Genomic DNA, 16,137 nt, shown 5'->3' on the forward strand with positions numbered 1-16,137 from the left:
AATTTTTCACCGTCAAAATATGAATAAAATACGAATGAAAAAAACACGACTTTACGTCCTTTGCGCGCTTTAGACGCCCAAGATCAGTTGTCGCTCAGTCGTTTCGACGTCGGGAGTTTTCCGGCCTGCAGTTGTGCGTCGTTCCTCACTAAACAGTCCCATCCTAATACAACCCACCTGAATCCTCCTATCCACACACACACAGCTTGTCAAAACAACTGCCAAACCCACACGCCTTACTGCCTGCACATGGGGGCAGGTCTCTCGGAGAGTTTGCCCCGGTCGGAGACCCCGCTCGTGGGCCGATGTCAACGGTCAACTTGGTGTTTACTCAAAACTCTGAACTCGTCACATATTAACCAGCCGCCATGTCAAAAGGCCATCGTGTTCGCCCACAGACGCGTCACAAACCCCCCCCCCCCGCTAGCGCTACGCCGCCTGAGCCTTGAGGCGCTCCGTCACCGGGATCCGTGCTATCAACCTCTTTCGAGTTCCTCGGCCCTTATTACCCGGTGCCTTCTGGAGACGAGTAACGGAAGCTCACCGGCGGCTGTCAGTGATCCGGCTCTCCTGCTTCAGTAACCTACCTTTGTTTCAGCACAGGTCAGTATTTCTAACTTTGTGCAAAGGTAAACTGCCATTCAGGACATCCGTATTGGCGTGAGTGCTCATCTTGTGTTGGACAGTTTTACCAGCGTCCACTCTGGTCCTCCGGCACGAGGACGCCGAGCTGCAGACTACAGGGAGGAAGCTGAACGGCACATTTCTTTATTCTTTTAGTGAAAATCATTTGACTTAAGACGCGTACTTTTACCCTGCAGCGTTTTGGACCGACTTGCTCTGTGTCTCGACGGACAGCAACGCGTGATGAGAGCCGGACAAAACACAAATAATATGTTATTTCATCCTCCTCCTCTGCAGGAGCTCGGAGAAGAAGAGCCTCACTCGATTCTGGGATTTCAACAGCCACCGTCTGGGACCCTGAAGACCCGTATTACTGCTAAATGTGCGCGTGCACACCTGCACGCAACACACCCAACGCACCTGAGCGAGAAGGCGAGGCAAAGCCAACACATCTGCCGACCACAGACAAGGAAGGTCTGAACCGAGAGTCCCCCTACTGCAGTTAAGGATTTGGATTCATACCTTCATCTGTGATGATGCTGATGAAAATCCCTCGTCTTCGGCCCTCGATAAATCACTTCCCGCCGCTGAGGCTGTTCGCCACAGCGGCCCCCAGGTCTCGGACCACGGAGAGGGTGAGGGGTACAGCGCCCGCCCAGAATCCCCTGCAGGAGGCCCTGAGCTTTCAGGATCCCAGCGCTTTCGGGGTGAAGAGTCTGGGGGAGCTGCTCCGTGCCCTGGGGGTCTTCCGCCTCTGCTCCTTCCCCGTCCTCGTTAACAACTGTGGGAAGGTAAGAGAGAGAGAGTGTGTGTGTGTGTGTGTGTGTGAGTGTGTGGATAATGGGGAGGGGGATGAAGAAAACAGAAAAAGACCAAGCTCATCTCACATCTAGAAACAGAATCGGCGTTCACATCAGGAGGATTCGGACAGGATGTGTTGCCCGTGGTGACCTTAGACAAGGTCAGCTGACCAAAGTCTGTATGTGAATAACTAATTTAAATAGTAAGTCAAAAGCAATATAAAGAATACATATTAGAATATGTTCATCATCTCATCTCATCTTCAGCCGCTTCTCCGGGGTCGGGTCGTGGTGGCAGCAAGCTAAGTAGGGCACTTCAGACGTCCCTCTCCCCAGCAACGCCCTCCAGCTCCTCCTGGGGGATCCCAAGACGTTCCCAGGCCAGATTGGACATGTAGTCCCTCCAGCCAGTTCTGGGTCTACCCCGGGGTCTCCTCCCAGTTGGATGTGCCCGGAAAACCTCCGAAGGAAGGAGCCCAGGAGGCATCCTGATCAGATGCCCGAACCACCTCAACTGGCTCCTTTCAATGCAAAGGAGCAGCGGCTCTACTCCGAGCTCCCTCCGGGATGTCCGAGCTCCTCACCCTATCTCTAAGGCTGAGCCCAGACACCCTACGGAGGAGACTCATTTCAGCCGCTTGTATCCGCCATCTCACCCTTTCGGTCACTACCCAAAGCTCATGACCATAGGTGAGGGTTGGAACGAAGATTGACTGGTGAATTGAGAGCTTTGCCTTCCGGCTCAGCTCCCTCTTCACCACAATGGTCCGGTACAACGTCCGCATTACTGCCGATGCTGCACCGATCCGCCAGTCAATCTCTCGCTCCATCCTACCCTCACTCGTGAACAAGACCCCGAGATACTTGAACTCCTTCACCTGAGGCAACAACTCATCCCCAACCCGGAGGAGGCGATCCACCATTAGTTATTTCATGTATTAACTAAATTTATAAGACTAACATCGTTGTAGAAGGGAGGTATATGGCAAATTTACAATCAGACGGAGAAATGACAGAATGCCTCTTGTCTTGGTATTCAAGACAATCCGGCTCTGCCGTCTGGTACAGGAATGCTGTTAAAGCAATGGGTGTGTCACTCCTTAGGATCCGCTGACATCCGTTTAGGGATTCAGCCTTGTTCTCAGCCACTAATTGAACAGAAAGTGTGGTAAAGGACTTAAATGCTATGTGTAGCTAAGCCTTGTCCATCTACGAGGAGTGGGGTATGTGTGTGTCTAGGGTTCCAGTCTCACTTCCAATAGACATACCTTCCATCTTCATCTTCCACCTCCATCACTCCATACCACCTCTCCTGGGTCTGTTTCTCTGTCAGTTGATGTCTGTGGCGAGGACTCTGCTGGGACGGAGGGGGTTCTCCATGGTCCTGCGGCCCTCCGTCTACGCCCAGTTTGTGGCCGGGGAGAGCGAGAGCGAGATCGCCCAGTCCATGGAGAAGATGAACTCTCTGGGACTGAGGCCCATGCTGGCGGTACCCATAGAAGAGGATCTGGGTGAGAGCAGCGGGTAGGACAACACCTGGCTCCACAGCCGTGGCTAGTGGGGGGGCACAGCAGCACCTACTGGTCAAGGTTTGAATTGCAGTTTTGGGTGGAAATCGAATAATTTCCACAATGAGTAACCAAATCAGTAAGCCAAACAAAAACAATCACATACAGATATTATGAGCTATCATAAAGAATTATCATAAAGGGATATCAAAAGAGGTATCATTCCTATACATATTAAATAAAAAATATGAAGAGATATCACGAGAGTTAGTATCCTTTAAAGTGCAGTCTTATATATTTTTTGCCATGGTAGATGAAGAGATATTAATCATGGTGGTAACATCATACCTCGTTTTGGTTCATGTCTCTTGGAGCTTTTTTCCCATTTTTAACACTGTGCCCCCCCCTCACCCCCGCTCCACTGACACTTTCTCCTAAAATAAACCCCATCCCATCTCACAATTTCTCCATCCCACAAAGTAAAGATAACCAGTTTGAGAGGAATACGTTGTCACCTCCACCAGTGAGAAGAGATATGAGGACAACATGGCGGCCATGTTGGAATGCGTGCGCATGTCTCACAGCAATGCTTGGAGCAAAGATCCCATGATGCAGCTGAAGATCACGGCCCTGCTCAGCCCGGAGCTTTGTGTAAGTCAGTTTCCCCTCTCACTTCTGCCAGCGTTTTCAGACAAACTGTATCTGATGCAGGGAAATATTCACAAATATCGTGATTCGTTTGAACCGGCGACCCCTTCTGCAGAAAACCCTCTCCACCTCTTATCAAATGATCGGTTTTTGGATGATGAACAATCACAGTAAATCTGTGCATTGTGCAAATAAATTGGGGAATAAATCAAATGTGAGGAAACTAATAGCTTGAATCATACCTGGGTAGAGTGACACTGCAGTTCAGATATGCGAAGCTGCTCTTAAATAATTAAACTCGATTTACTTCTGTTGATTGAAACTTTACAAACTGCCTATCATGGGTCATATGACAGTGTGTTTTTTTCCCCTTCAGGCAAGATTTATCTCTGTATGTTAATGTTTATGTGATGTAGACTGTATATGTGTCCTATCTGTATTAAGGTTAAACTCACCTCCCTCCTCTCCAAACAACAAGGCCTGTACAATCTGGATCTCCTGGTCAAGGGTATGAATGGAGAGGTAAGTTTAGAATGTAAAATAACTTGAAGAGTACACTCAGTAAAGTACAGCTCCAAGCCAGGTGTACCCCCCCACCCCACCCCACCCCTCAGGTGCTCTAGTCTGACTCACCGGATGTACACTGCTGGTATACGCCTACCATTGGCCGACTATTTCAGTCAGAATTCTACCCCTTTCCTCCCCGCTTCCCCTATCTAGTGTTACCGTTTTCAAAGACCCCATCACTACGTGAAACAACGACAACCTTCGAGCTAGCAACCTGCATGCTGAAAATGACAAGCCCCCCCCCCGACACTATTTTGCAAGGGCACCGCCGCTGCATCCTGAGTTTAGCGCCCCCCCATAACAGAATCTGAATTGTCTTTACTGGCCAAGTATGTTTGCACATACAAGGACTCTGATTCTACTCTAGTGGCTCTCAATGTATTTACACAGAATAACAACTCAGTAATCTTAAGGAACATATACAAGAAATGACAATATAGTATAGGTGAAACTGTTTCTGTGAGCTGTTAACAGGATACAAATAGTGTAAAGGAGTGAAGAGTGCAAGGAGTGTGATAAAAAAGTCGGCACTTTATATACATATAGTGGGTGGTTATGCACAGTATACAGCCTGTTCAGATATACAGTAGTGAGTGAAATATATTTCACATTTGTATTTTAGACTAAAATTAACATATATGATTTGTAGGTACAGTGGGTATTATGGTGTTCCAGGGTTATTGCACAGTGCCACAGTGAGTTAACTGTCCATAAGTGTGATGGCAAGGGGCAAGAAACTCTCCCTGTGTCTGGTGGTTTTAGTGTACAGTGTTCTGCAGCGCCTACCAGAGGGGAGAAGTTGGAACAAGTTGTGTCCAGGGTGTTAGGGGTCTGCAGTGATTTTCTTCAGCTAAAGCGAAACGTGTAGATAGGTCTGGCTATGCGAGACTATAGGTGCTAGGATTTAGGTGAAAACCAGCTGAGGACTTCCACTCAATTGTAGCATAAGACAGGGTTATCAAAGGTTTTGATTGGTTTTGTTGGCTGCATGGTGGCGCAGTGGTTAGCACGATCACCTCACAGCAAGAAGGTCCTGGGTTCGAGCCCCGGGGTAGTCTAACCTTGGGGGTCAACCCGGGTCGTCCTCTGTGTGGAGTTTGTATGTTCTCCCCGTGTCTCTGTGGGTTTCCTCCCACAGTCCACAGACATATAGGCCAGGCGAATAGACCACTCTAAACTGTCCCTAGGTGTGAATGTGTGTGTGTCGGCCCTGTGATGGACTGGCAGCCTGTACAGGGTGTCTCCCCACCTGCTGCCCAATGACTGCTGGGATAGGCTCCAGCACCCCGCGACCCCAGTTGGGATAAGCGGCTTCGATAATGGATGGATGGATGGATGAATCACCGCAACCACGATAGGTCCTTGATCATACAGTCATAAGTGTGCACAATTTTTTTTAGGCTTATAGGTCCAGTAGTATGCGAGATTAGCCGCGGGCAGACAGACTACACAAACGCACAATAAACACCAGAAAGATGCAAATGTATTATCTAATCCTGCCCCAAATGTGCCTCCACCAGCCAATCATCTTCCCCGGTTTGGATACGGAAGAGAATGCCCACTTCCTATGTGGCCTGCAGAGGCTCAACAGAATAGCAGAGGTACAGATGTGAAGGGTCACGGTTCAATCTTAGTTCGTTTAATGATACCATCATCAAACCATGTCACATATTATTCGTGCTCTGTTGGAACAGAACAGTTTTGAGATCACATTTCCTGTTTTGAAGGCCAGCGCCAAGAAGGTCCGAGTCCTGGTTGACGCAGAGTACACATACATGAACCCCGCCCTCTGCATCGTCACCATGGCGATGATGAAGAAATTCAACCGAGACGGCGCCTGGATCTGGAACACGTACCAGTGCTACCTAAAGGCAGCTTTTCGCTCTTTAACACGCTAACGCCAATTCAGTTTTCTGTTTTGTTTTCATCTCTGCTGAGATTTTGAAGGATATTACTGTAAAACAAACGGTGTGAGCCAAATATGCTCTCGACCAAAGTAAGTAAGTCAGATTCTTTAACATTTGTGCATTCCGGATTCCCGGAAGCATTATAAGTAAATAGATGACTGACAAGAATGTTTCCAAATGTAGCTGGTAAATATTATTCGGTGGTACTGACTGAAACAAAGTAAACCACTCACGGTCCATGCCTTCAGAAACACAGGAGCGGGTGTTCTGTTGATATGTGCTACCTTTCGGGGTGCGCCAGCTAGCGGTTCTGCACATGGTGGCGAGGTTAAGGTTAGAGTTACGCTGCATTCCAACCTCCTGCTCGAGAAAGCACAATGGGACGCCGCTCAAAGTCGGTGTTTCTGACGTCACACAACAAAGGCAGCACCCATGGAGGCGCACGGTGTAAATGGTAAACCATCAGCTAAAAGGCAACATTAAGTATAGTTGCATTTATTTGATTACAATAAGACATACTAACATAGAGTAAAACCTCTTCTGCATGTAAATTGATGTCAAAACATGTCCCCAATGTTATTGAATAGCTGGTTATGGTAAACAATCTGAAAGTTACCTTCTTTGCACAAATGTTATTCCTCTGTTTCGTTTATATATGCAAGGAGGCTGCGCTGCTGATAGTTCAATTGTCGATACTACTGCAACTACTACTACTTTTGGCTGCCAGCACACCTTCGATTTCCAGCTTCATACTCATCACTCTGTCTGACACTCTCTTCCCCTACAACACACTCTTAACTTACTCTTCCTTCAGAATGACCCCTACTCCACTTCTCCTCTCATTCGCACCATGGTAGAAGAGTTTGAACCCTCCTCCGATACTCCTGGCCTTACTCCCCTTCCACCTGGTCTCTTGCACACACAGTACACCTAGCTTTCTTCTCTCCATCATATCAGCCAGCTCTCTCCCTTTACCAGTCATAGTGCCAACATACATTTAAAGTTCCGACTCTCACCTCCACACTCTTACCCTTCCTCCTCTCCCACTGCCTCTGGACATGCCTTTCCCCTCTCTTTCTCCTTTGCCCAACAGTGGCATAGGTTCCACCGGCACCCTACTGGTCAACAGTACCAGTGGCAGTCGTTGGTAACCCAGGCCTCGGCCGATCCAGTATGGAAATCTGATTTATGATCCGCATGTTTGATTTGGCAAAGATCGCCCTTCCTGACGCAACCCTCCTCATTTATCCGGGCTTGGGACCGGCACTAAGAATGCACTGGCTTGTGCATCCTCGGTGGCTGGGTTAGTTCAATTGTCGATACATTTGCCAAAAAAACTCCCCACCAGTTTGTCATGGTCAGCCAGGATTTTTTTTGTTTGTTTGGCGTCATGCACCTGGAACGCTAGGTGGTCAGAAATCAGAAATTTCAACTGATAAATTCTGACCTCAGACGTTGAATCGAACTCAGTAGATTCAGCTATCGATTTGTGCTATGGTAGCATTTTTCGACAAAGCAGCATAAATCGTCTGAATACCGGGTCACGTTCTCCTTTGGAAGCCTTGTTTCTAGTTTGATTTGTTGTTGTAATTCACATCACTGATCCTTAGACGGCAGCACTTAGCGTTTAACAAGCTCCCATTTATGTCTATTTATTTATTCATTTATTTATGTCTATCTTTCTGTCAGGAGTCCAGGTCTCTCCTACAGGAGGCCCTGCATCTGTCCAAAACTCAGTCTTTCTGTCTGGGGGTAAAGCTGGTGAGAGGAGCCTACATGGACAAGGAGAGAAAGTTGGCTGAGAAAGAAGGTCGCCCTGATCCCATCCACCAGAGCTGGGAAGACACTAATGACAGGTGACCAAGTCAAAGGCAAACCATGATCAGCCAAAAATGAATGCTGATTTAGTATCTTCCAGTGTGTACCACTAAATACAAACACCAAACCCATTCATTCATCTCGTATCTGAGGTGTTTTTAATTAAAAACCAAGGTGTAGTGAGAATGTTTTACAGACCAGATTACCATAAGCAGTGGTTCTCAAACTTTTTGGACCAAGCACCACCTCTGATCCAATCAAAGCACCCGAGTACCACCTACAAGCCACCGGTTTATTAAACTACAAAATGATCTCAATGAGCACACACATGCACGCATGTGTAAGACTATAGGAGGTGATCTATATACATCCTATACCTTGGCCAATTAACAAAATATACGACCCACTGATCTAAGCTGGGTTCGACAAAGGAGAAGTTGAAGGAAAAAACCGCCACGGACAGTTATTTTAGAAAATGAATAAACCCGCATGTGTTTTACAACAAAATGGAAATATGTCACAAGTGCACTTCGGTATAGAATAGTAAAATAATAAACTCTGTTTCTTTCCTCAGTTCAGTCCGAGTTCAGTATTAAACCCTCTTGTTTCGTTTGTAATGTCCCTTTAAATGAAAATAAAAATTAGAGCTCTTTTGCTGAAAGCCCCCCCAAAAAGTGAAGAAAATTCTACCTGGGTGGTACAATTTTGAATTTGGAGAGCTCCCTGGAAAACCTTACCTGGCTGTGTTTATCTTCTGCTGTGTTGACGTCTTCGTCACTGAAGAAGGGGCAGGGCACCTTGGCTGGAACGACGGCGGATTTCTTCCTCCACCCGCTGTCCACGTTGCTCTCACTCAGTCAGAAGTATGCATAGAAAAAACCCAACCTGCATACGGCAGGGGAAATCAGCAAACGTCTACTACTCAAAAGCACCAGATCGGGAATTCGACTCTCTACTGTATCTCTCACACTAGAAGAACCCTGCTACAATGTAGCGGTTTGGTGATCCACCTGTCTAAATCTCCCTCCTCTTCATCCTGCCAGCTAACCGCCTTCCCCCTGCTCAGAATCATCTGAAATGCCGAGAAAAGTGGTTTTTAGCCATTTTTAGAAAATGCATATTTTGCATAATTATGCATAATTATGCATAATTATTTTAATTTCTGCTATTTTTCTGGTCCTCTCTGGAACAACACCTACCACCTCCAAAAAAAACGAGGCTCATAAATGCATTTTTGCAAAAATGCATATATTTTGCATAATGCCAAAACATTTCTAAGTCCCAGGAAAAAAAATTTTATAGATGAAAAAAATCAAAGATGCTCAGAATCACCTGAAACGCCGAGAAAAGTGGGTTTTTTATCCATTTTTAGAAAAATGAATATTTATGCATAATTAATTATGCATAATTTTAATTTTCTGCTATTTTTTTATAGGTGCCCCTGATCATCCCCAATAACCTCCAAAAAGAATCAAGGCCCCAAGTGCTTTAGTTTGGCCGTTTATAGACTCTCACACAGACACAACACCACACACCAGACACACATGGTGACAATACAGGAGTAGATTCCCAAAACAGAGAATCAGGAAACAAATCAACAACAAAACAGAATTAAGCTACTGAAACCGCATATGGGCTACGAGACGTAGCCACTTAGCTCTGTGTAGCTAACAGCACTAACCACAGCAGAATCCATACAGCTGTAAACTACTAATAAGACACGTTAGCCTCTAGCTAACGGTTAGCCTCTAGCTAACGGTTAGCCTCTAGCTAACGGTTAGCCTCTAGCTAACGGTTAGCCTCTAGCTAACGGTTAGCCTCTAGCTAACGGTTAGCCTCTAGCTAACGGGTCTGACCCTTTAGCCGAGCGGTTAGTGACGTCGCCTTGTGGCGCAGAATACTCCGTATCGAATCCCGCACCGGGCAAGAAAATAACCGGTTACACAGTCGTCACTTTAGATAACACTTTCAGTGAAATAGCAGGCTGTATGTCTACAATCCTCCGTTTTGTTTTTTGTTTTGTTTGTTTTATAACGAACCATCTTCGGCTCTCGTTATCAGTTGAACAACAAGACAACAACAACGATACTAGAGTGGCTAAGCTTAAATGGCTAACGGCTAATGCAGCACAGCTAGCTACTGTTAACGCTCACCGGAGAATCCGGGTACCAGAACACAAAATCCTCAACGAACTCTTCATTAATACGCAAATCAAACAAAACAAAACAAAAATAACTTCAGTGGCTGCGTTTGTAGACTTCAATCATAGACTTTAGGTCAACTTAACCGCTTCAGTAGCGTTACTTAGCAACGGACAGACTAAGCCACGTTACGTGTCGTAAGGCTTACTACACACCGCTAGCGCCCTCTGCTGGCGAGTTGGGGGACTACACTATACTAGAGTGTACAATAACTTAGTAGGGCAGCTAAATTATGGTGGTTACACACACACACACACACACACACACACACACACACACACACACACACACACACACACACCTCCAACGGATCTTTCATCATGATAAAAGTAAAAAGGAGACGTGTAAATGATATTTTCACTGACAAAAACAGACCGCCAACACCACGTAGTGTTCATACCCTGATTATACTGATTAGATAAATCACAAATTGTTCAAATGAATGTTCAGACATGTTAACGGGTTTGATTAGGCTCAGCCAATTTATCGGCACGTTTAGCAAATGTCCAAAGACCACCAAAGGTACCGGTTTGAAAACCAGGTGTTTTTGTTTTAATCTCAACTTTAATCCGTTTCTCTCTCTCTCAACAGTTACAACAGCTCCATGGAGGTCATGCTGGAGGTCATCTCCCAGAATCCTCAGCGGTACCGCATCATTGTGGCCACGCACAATGAGGAATCGGTCCGACGGGCCGCCACAAGGTGAGGCCAGTGTCGTTTCCGTTGGGCCGACCCCGGTGTGTGTGCGGAACAACGTCATTTTCACTGTTGGACCTGCTAACCTCAGTGGCTATCAACCAACACGCTGCCTCAGACACAGCAGAGTGAACACCATCCAGCCGGTGGTCTAACAGTCTAAACAGAGCCGCCGCTGGGCAGAAAGGTCACCAAATCTACACAGTATGTGCAGGAAGAGTAGGTAGAAGCTGTTTTGGTAGAAACGCTGTTTTTCCACATCTCTCCAACCTTGGTTAAATCGTCCGATGAACCTTTAGAAACCATTTCTCTCTCCAACAGTACCTTCCCAGACAGCATCCGGATGTGGGCCGCTTCAGGCGGTGATGCGGCACTGACGGCCTTCTTCTGGCCCTGATAAAATGGATGTGAGCCTGAAGTGGCCCACATGTATAATAGCAAATATGGCTCAAATATGCCAAATCAAATGTGGGCCTTTTTTGGCAAAGATGCGGTGCTCTGGGCAACATGTGATCTGGATGTGACCCTGAAGTGGCCCCGTGTGGTAAATGGTGAATATGGCCCAAATATCACAAAACAAATATGGGCCACTTTTGGCAAATATGTGGCACATGCGGCATTGCTATGGCTTGGTTCTGGCCCAGACCTGGCAAACAGGAGCGCACCGCCCAAGTGCCATCATTCCACGCGGTATGTGGGCCGGAGGAAAGGGTCGGGTGTGGGACGGGTCCGGGCCACAGCAATGTTTTTCTACCTGGGAAGCCAGCAAATAATTCACTGCTGAGCTCAGCACAGGAGAACATGGAGGAACACTGGACGAGCCAAAAATGATTCACCTTGTTCACCTCTCCCAAATGCCATGGTCTCCATTGTGAAAACGCCACTATAAAAATACAATTTCAAGAGTAGGATTAATCACTCACAGCCGGAAATCCTCTCAGTAGCTACAGTAAAGCATTTCCCACGGCTGAGCTACGTTCTCTTACTGTTGTTTTATGAAAGAAAGATATTTCCCATTCGACCGACTTGGGCACTGTGCAGTGGCGGATCTAGAGATTTTTTTTCCTGGGGTGGCGAAGGGGTGGTATGAGGTTCAAGGAGGCTTGAACCTCATACGTTATTCATTATTATTCAATTCAGTTATTCAAAACTCGGATTTCACCGAATGTATTTCGTTCTCTACTGTTTGAGATGAGTTTGGTGCGGGTTCTCATTGACCTTCGCCACGCATGTGCATAAAATATACTTTCAAAACACATTATCTGATTTATACATGGGGTGGCAACAGGGGCGGCAAGACTGTGTCCCAGAGGTGGCAGCTGCCACCCCGTAGATCCGCGCCTGGCACTGTGCAAAAGTCTTACAATGGCAGGAAAAAAACTGGTTTTTCTGTCTGTGCCTATTTCCCTGCTCCCGGTAGGTGAAAATAGGGGCCGTCACCAAATTTCAGTACCAGAGAAGGGGAGATACGTATACCTGGCACTCCTGAGTGCACTCCTCTAGCTGATTCTGTGACAGTTAATGAGGACAGCTGATCTGTTCACTACAGTAAAAAATAAATGTGTCTAGTTGAAATCATTATTGCAACACCTATTGATTTTAATGGAAAAAACAAGTGGAAATTCTCCCTCATTCGTAGCCTGCATGTAGTCAGTGTATATTTTATTTGACCGTTGCTGCAAAATAAACCTTTGCCAGTAAACCGCTTGACTTGATTCTCCTCGCCAAAACACCGATTCATGCCTCTCCGAAGCGCACAAAAAGACACCGCCGCCAGCAAATTTAGCTACAAGTACTTCTAATTACTGAGTTCATGGCGCCCAGAAGTTTCAGATTTTATACCACAACTGGTTCGAGGCAATCAGTTTCCTGATTTTTTTTTGGGGGGGGGGGCAGCGGCTCAGGAGGTAGAACAGGCCGCCCGGTAACCGGAGGGTTGCCGGGTCGATCATCAGCCCCTCCTTGCAAAACCGTCGAGGTGCTCTTGAGCGAGACACCTAAATCCTAGCTGCTCCTGATGAGCTGGTTGTCGTCTTGCCGTCGGTGTATGAGTGTGTGTGCATGGTGTTGATTGTTGACTGTAAAGCACTCTGAGCGGCTATTGTAGCTCGGAAAGCATCATATAAATGCGCTCCATTGACCCGTTCCTCAAGTAATCTCAGCTAATCTTTACGGCGTGCTACAGGTTAAGCAGCGGTTGTTGCTTCTTCCACCTACAGGATGGCAGATCTGGGGATTGATCAGAACGGCGGGTCGGTTTGCTTCGGTCAGCTGTTGGGGATGTGTGACCATGTTTCCCTCACGCTGGGTGAGTCGCCACACAACAACAGACTCAACTCACAGCTTCTCATTTTCCACCTGATCCCTTCATCCTGCAGACTGGTTGTGCTCAGAGGAAACTAAAGCGGGTTGGAATTCACGGATTCTCTCACAGTCAACTATCTACTACTACTACTACTTCCAGCTGTTCCCATTAGGGGGCGCCATCTCTTCCTGTCCTCTGTCACACCAGCCACCTGCATGTCCTCCCTCACCACATCCATAAACCTCCTCTTTGGCCTTCCTCTTCTCCACAGTCAACTATCTACTACTACTAGCCTCCTCTTTGGCCTTCCTCTTTTCCTTCCCTGGCAGCTCCATATTCAGCATCCTTCTCCCAATATACCCAGCATCTCTCCTCCACACATGTCCACACCATCTCAATCTTGCCTCTCTTGCTTCGTCTCCAAACCGTCCAACCTGAGCGGTCCCTCTAATATACTCGCTCCTGATCCTGTCCCTCTTCGTCACTCCCGGTGAAAATCTCAGCATCTTCATCTCTGCCACCTCCAGCTCCGCCTCCTGTCTTGTCATCAGCGCCACCGTCTCCAAACCATACAACATAGCTGGTCTCACGACCCTCTTGTACACCTCTCCCAGTTGGCTATACTAATATGTCATTCGGGCGAGGATGCAGCCTATTTGTGTGGTATCGGGGGCTCCAAACCTTTACCCCCCTGCCACACACAGCCCTGACAGTTTCTTCCCTGCCGATAGTGTAAATGATGCACAACCGCCAGACCTTGTCTGGATAGGATTGTAGAGAGGAGACATGCACCAAGCCAGACTCTCTGGTTGGTCTGCACTGATCTAGTTAAGCGCCCCCCCGCCCCGCCCATACACTATATTCTGTAACTTCCGTTAGTTTGACATCATATTGTGCACCTACTCCACGCCTCGTGCCCCCCCCCCACCACCACCACCACCACCGCACACGTACACAAATCGCAGAATTTCTCTTTTCTACTTGTTTAACATCAAACCTAATCACCTCAACCCATCCCTAGAACGGCTTTTGTGACGGCATCACCAACATTTTCACCAGTCACAAAACCTTTTGCACCACCCATCCCTACCTTCTGCCCCAGTGTCCTGTTTAACGTGGAAATAGGCCACAGTACGGAAGCGAGAGGCGCTCCGAACGCCGTTTCACAATGTGTTCGTTCACCCTTTACTACGCTAACGCACCCCCCACACACTTGCATCTACGTGTATATATATATATATATATATATATCAATCTTTCTTTCACTTTTCTCAGTGGTTACTCTCTCGCCCCCCCCCCCCCAGCTCAGCGAGGTTACGCCGTCTACAAGTCGGTGCCGTACGGCTCGGTCGACGACACGCTGCCCTACCTGGTGCGCCGGGCGCAGGAGAACCGCACCGTGCTGCAGGGCATCCGCAAGGAGAGAGACCTCCTGAGACAGGAGCTACACAGGCGGATCCGCACGGGGCTGGGGGGGGGGGCAGTAGGTGAGGTGGGGAGGGGGGTGGGCAAGTAGGGCCTCCAGGAAAGAGTGAAGGAGGGATGTTTTAAAATGTGGATTAGGGGAAGAAATGTATCTGCTGCCGGTGATGGAAGAGTGATTTGTGATTTTAAGAATTGCCTACGCGCCATTAAAGAGCACCGTTTTTATAAGATTTTAAAGTGCATATTTTTTGGGGGGCACCTTTTTTTCAACCGCATTAGTTTCAGCTGATTGTGAGGTGTTGGATTTGTGAGCCGCAGAAAGCAACATTGAGAACACGTGTCAGTTACATTGTATCACAGGCTGGTTCTGTTACGCCGACGTCGCCAGTCAGATACTTTGTAACATGTTTACCGTAAACCATTACTGCAATTTCTCTTACTGCAATTCACCCTTTTTAAAAAAACACACCAATCATGTTCGGGTCTTTTTCACAGTAGTCAAAGATGAGTTATGAGTTACCTTATGTGTGGTTCACTTCCCCCTTATGAAGGTCATGGGTTCGAGCCCCCCGGGGTAGTCCAACCTTGGTGGGTCGTCCCGGGTCGTCCTCTGTGTGGAGTTTGCATGTTCTCCCCGTGTCTGCGTGGGTTTCCTCGGGGGCTCCGGTTTCCTCCCACAGTCCAAAGACATGTAGGTCAGGTGAACTGGCCGGACTACATTGTCCCTAGGTGTGAATGTTTGTATGTGTGTGTGTCCCGGCCCTGTGATGGCCTGGCGGCCTGTCCAGGGTGTCTCCCCGCCTGCCGCCCAATGACTGCTGGGATAGGCTCCAGCATCCCCGCCACCCTGAGAACAGGATAAGCGGTTCAGCTAATGGATACTCCCCCAATTGTACCCGGCCAATTACCCCACTCTCCGAGGTGTCCTGGTCTCTGCTCCACCCCCTCTGCCGATCCGGGGAGGGCTGCAGACTTACCACATGCCTCCTCTGATACATTTGGAGTCGTCAGCCGCTTCTTAGCACCCGAGTTACACCAGGGGGACGTAGCGCCCAGATCACGCTATTCCCCCCAGTCCCCCCCCGAACAGGAGCCCTGACCGACCAGAGGAGGCGCTACTGCAGCATCCAGGACACATACCCACATCCGGCTTCCCACCCGCAGACACGGCCAATTCTGTCTGTAGGGACGCCCGACCAAACCGGAGGTGACACGAGGATTCGAACCCCGTCGTTGGTTCACCCGTTTACCTTCGTTGGACCACTTCTGGTAGGTACGGACCACTGCATACCAGAGATTGGAGATGCTCTGACCCAGTCATCTAGCCATCGCAGCTTGGCCCCGAGTCAAAGTTGCTCAGATCCTCTCGCTTTGCCCATTTTTCCTGCTTCAAACACATCAAGAACTGACTGTTCACTTACTGCCCAATACACCCCACCCCTTGACAGGTGCCGTTGTAACAAGGTAACCTTGTAACAAGCTAACATTGTAACAAGGTAACATTGTAACACAGTAACATTGTAACAAGCTAACATTGTAACAAGGTAACCTTGTAACAAGCCAACATTGTAACACGGTAACATTGTAACAAGGTAACCTTGTAACAAGCTAACATTGTAACACGGTAACATTGTAACA

At 47.8% G+C, this 16,137-nt stretch overlaps 1 protein-coding gene across 1 annotated transcript; it reads left to right on the forward strand.

Annotated features, from left to right (window-relative positions):
• The first annotated feature begins 1,129 nt into the window (after positions 1 to 1,129).
• On the forward strand, positions 1,130 to 14,590 carry prodh2 (proline dehydrogenase 2). The gene is made up of 10 exons (XM_056301676.1): positions 1,130 to 1,415; positions 2,758 to 2,948; positions 3,457 to 3,583; positions 4,025 to 4,102; positions 5,668 to 5,748; positions 5,875 to 6,018; positions 7,744 to 7,910; positions 10,665 to 10,775; positions 12,989 to 13,077; positions 14,379 to 14,590. The coding sequence occupies exons 1-10, from the start codon at positions 1,158 to 1,160 to the stop codon at positions 14,588 to 14,590; spliced, it is 1,458 nt and encodes a 485-aa protein (XP_056157651.1). The 5' UTR covers positions 1,130 to 1,157.
• Positions 14,591 to 16,137: the final 1,547 nt, after the last annotated feature.

Source organism: Lampris incognitus (genome assembly GCF_029633865.1).
Source record: "Lampris incognitus isolate fLamInc1 chromosome 17 unlocalized genomic scaffold, fLamInc1.hap2 SUPER_17_unloc_1, whole genome shotgun sequence".
NCBI lineage: Eukaryota > Metazoa > Chordata > Actinopteri > Lampriformes > Lampridae > Lampris > Lampris incognitus.

Coding starts and splice junctions, on each gene's coding strand:
- prodh2 (XM_056301676.1), top strand. CDS start 1,158: ATGATGCTGATGAAAATCCCTCGTCTTCGGCCCTCGATAAATCACTTC. Junction 3,584..4,024: donor TGCTCAGCCCGGAGCTTTGT/GTAAGTCAGTTT, acceptor ATCTGTATTAAG/GTTAAACTCACCTCCCTCCT. Junction 10,776..12,988: donor GTCCGACGGGCCGCCACAAG/GTGAGGCCAGTG, acceptor TTCCACCTACAG/GATGGCAGATCTGGGGATTG.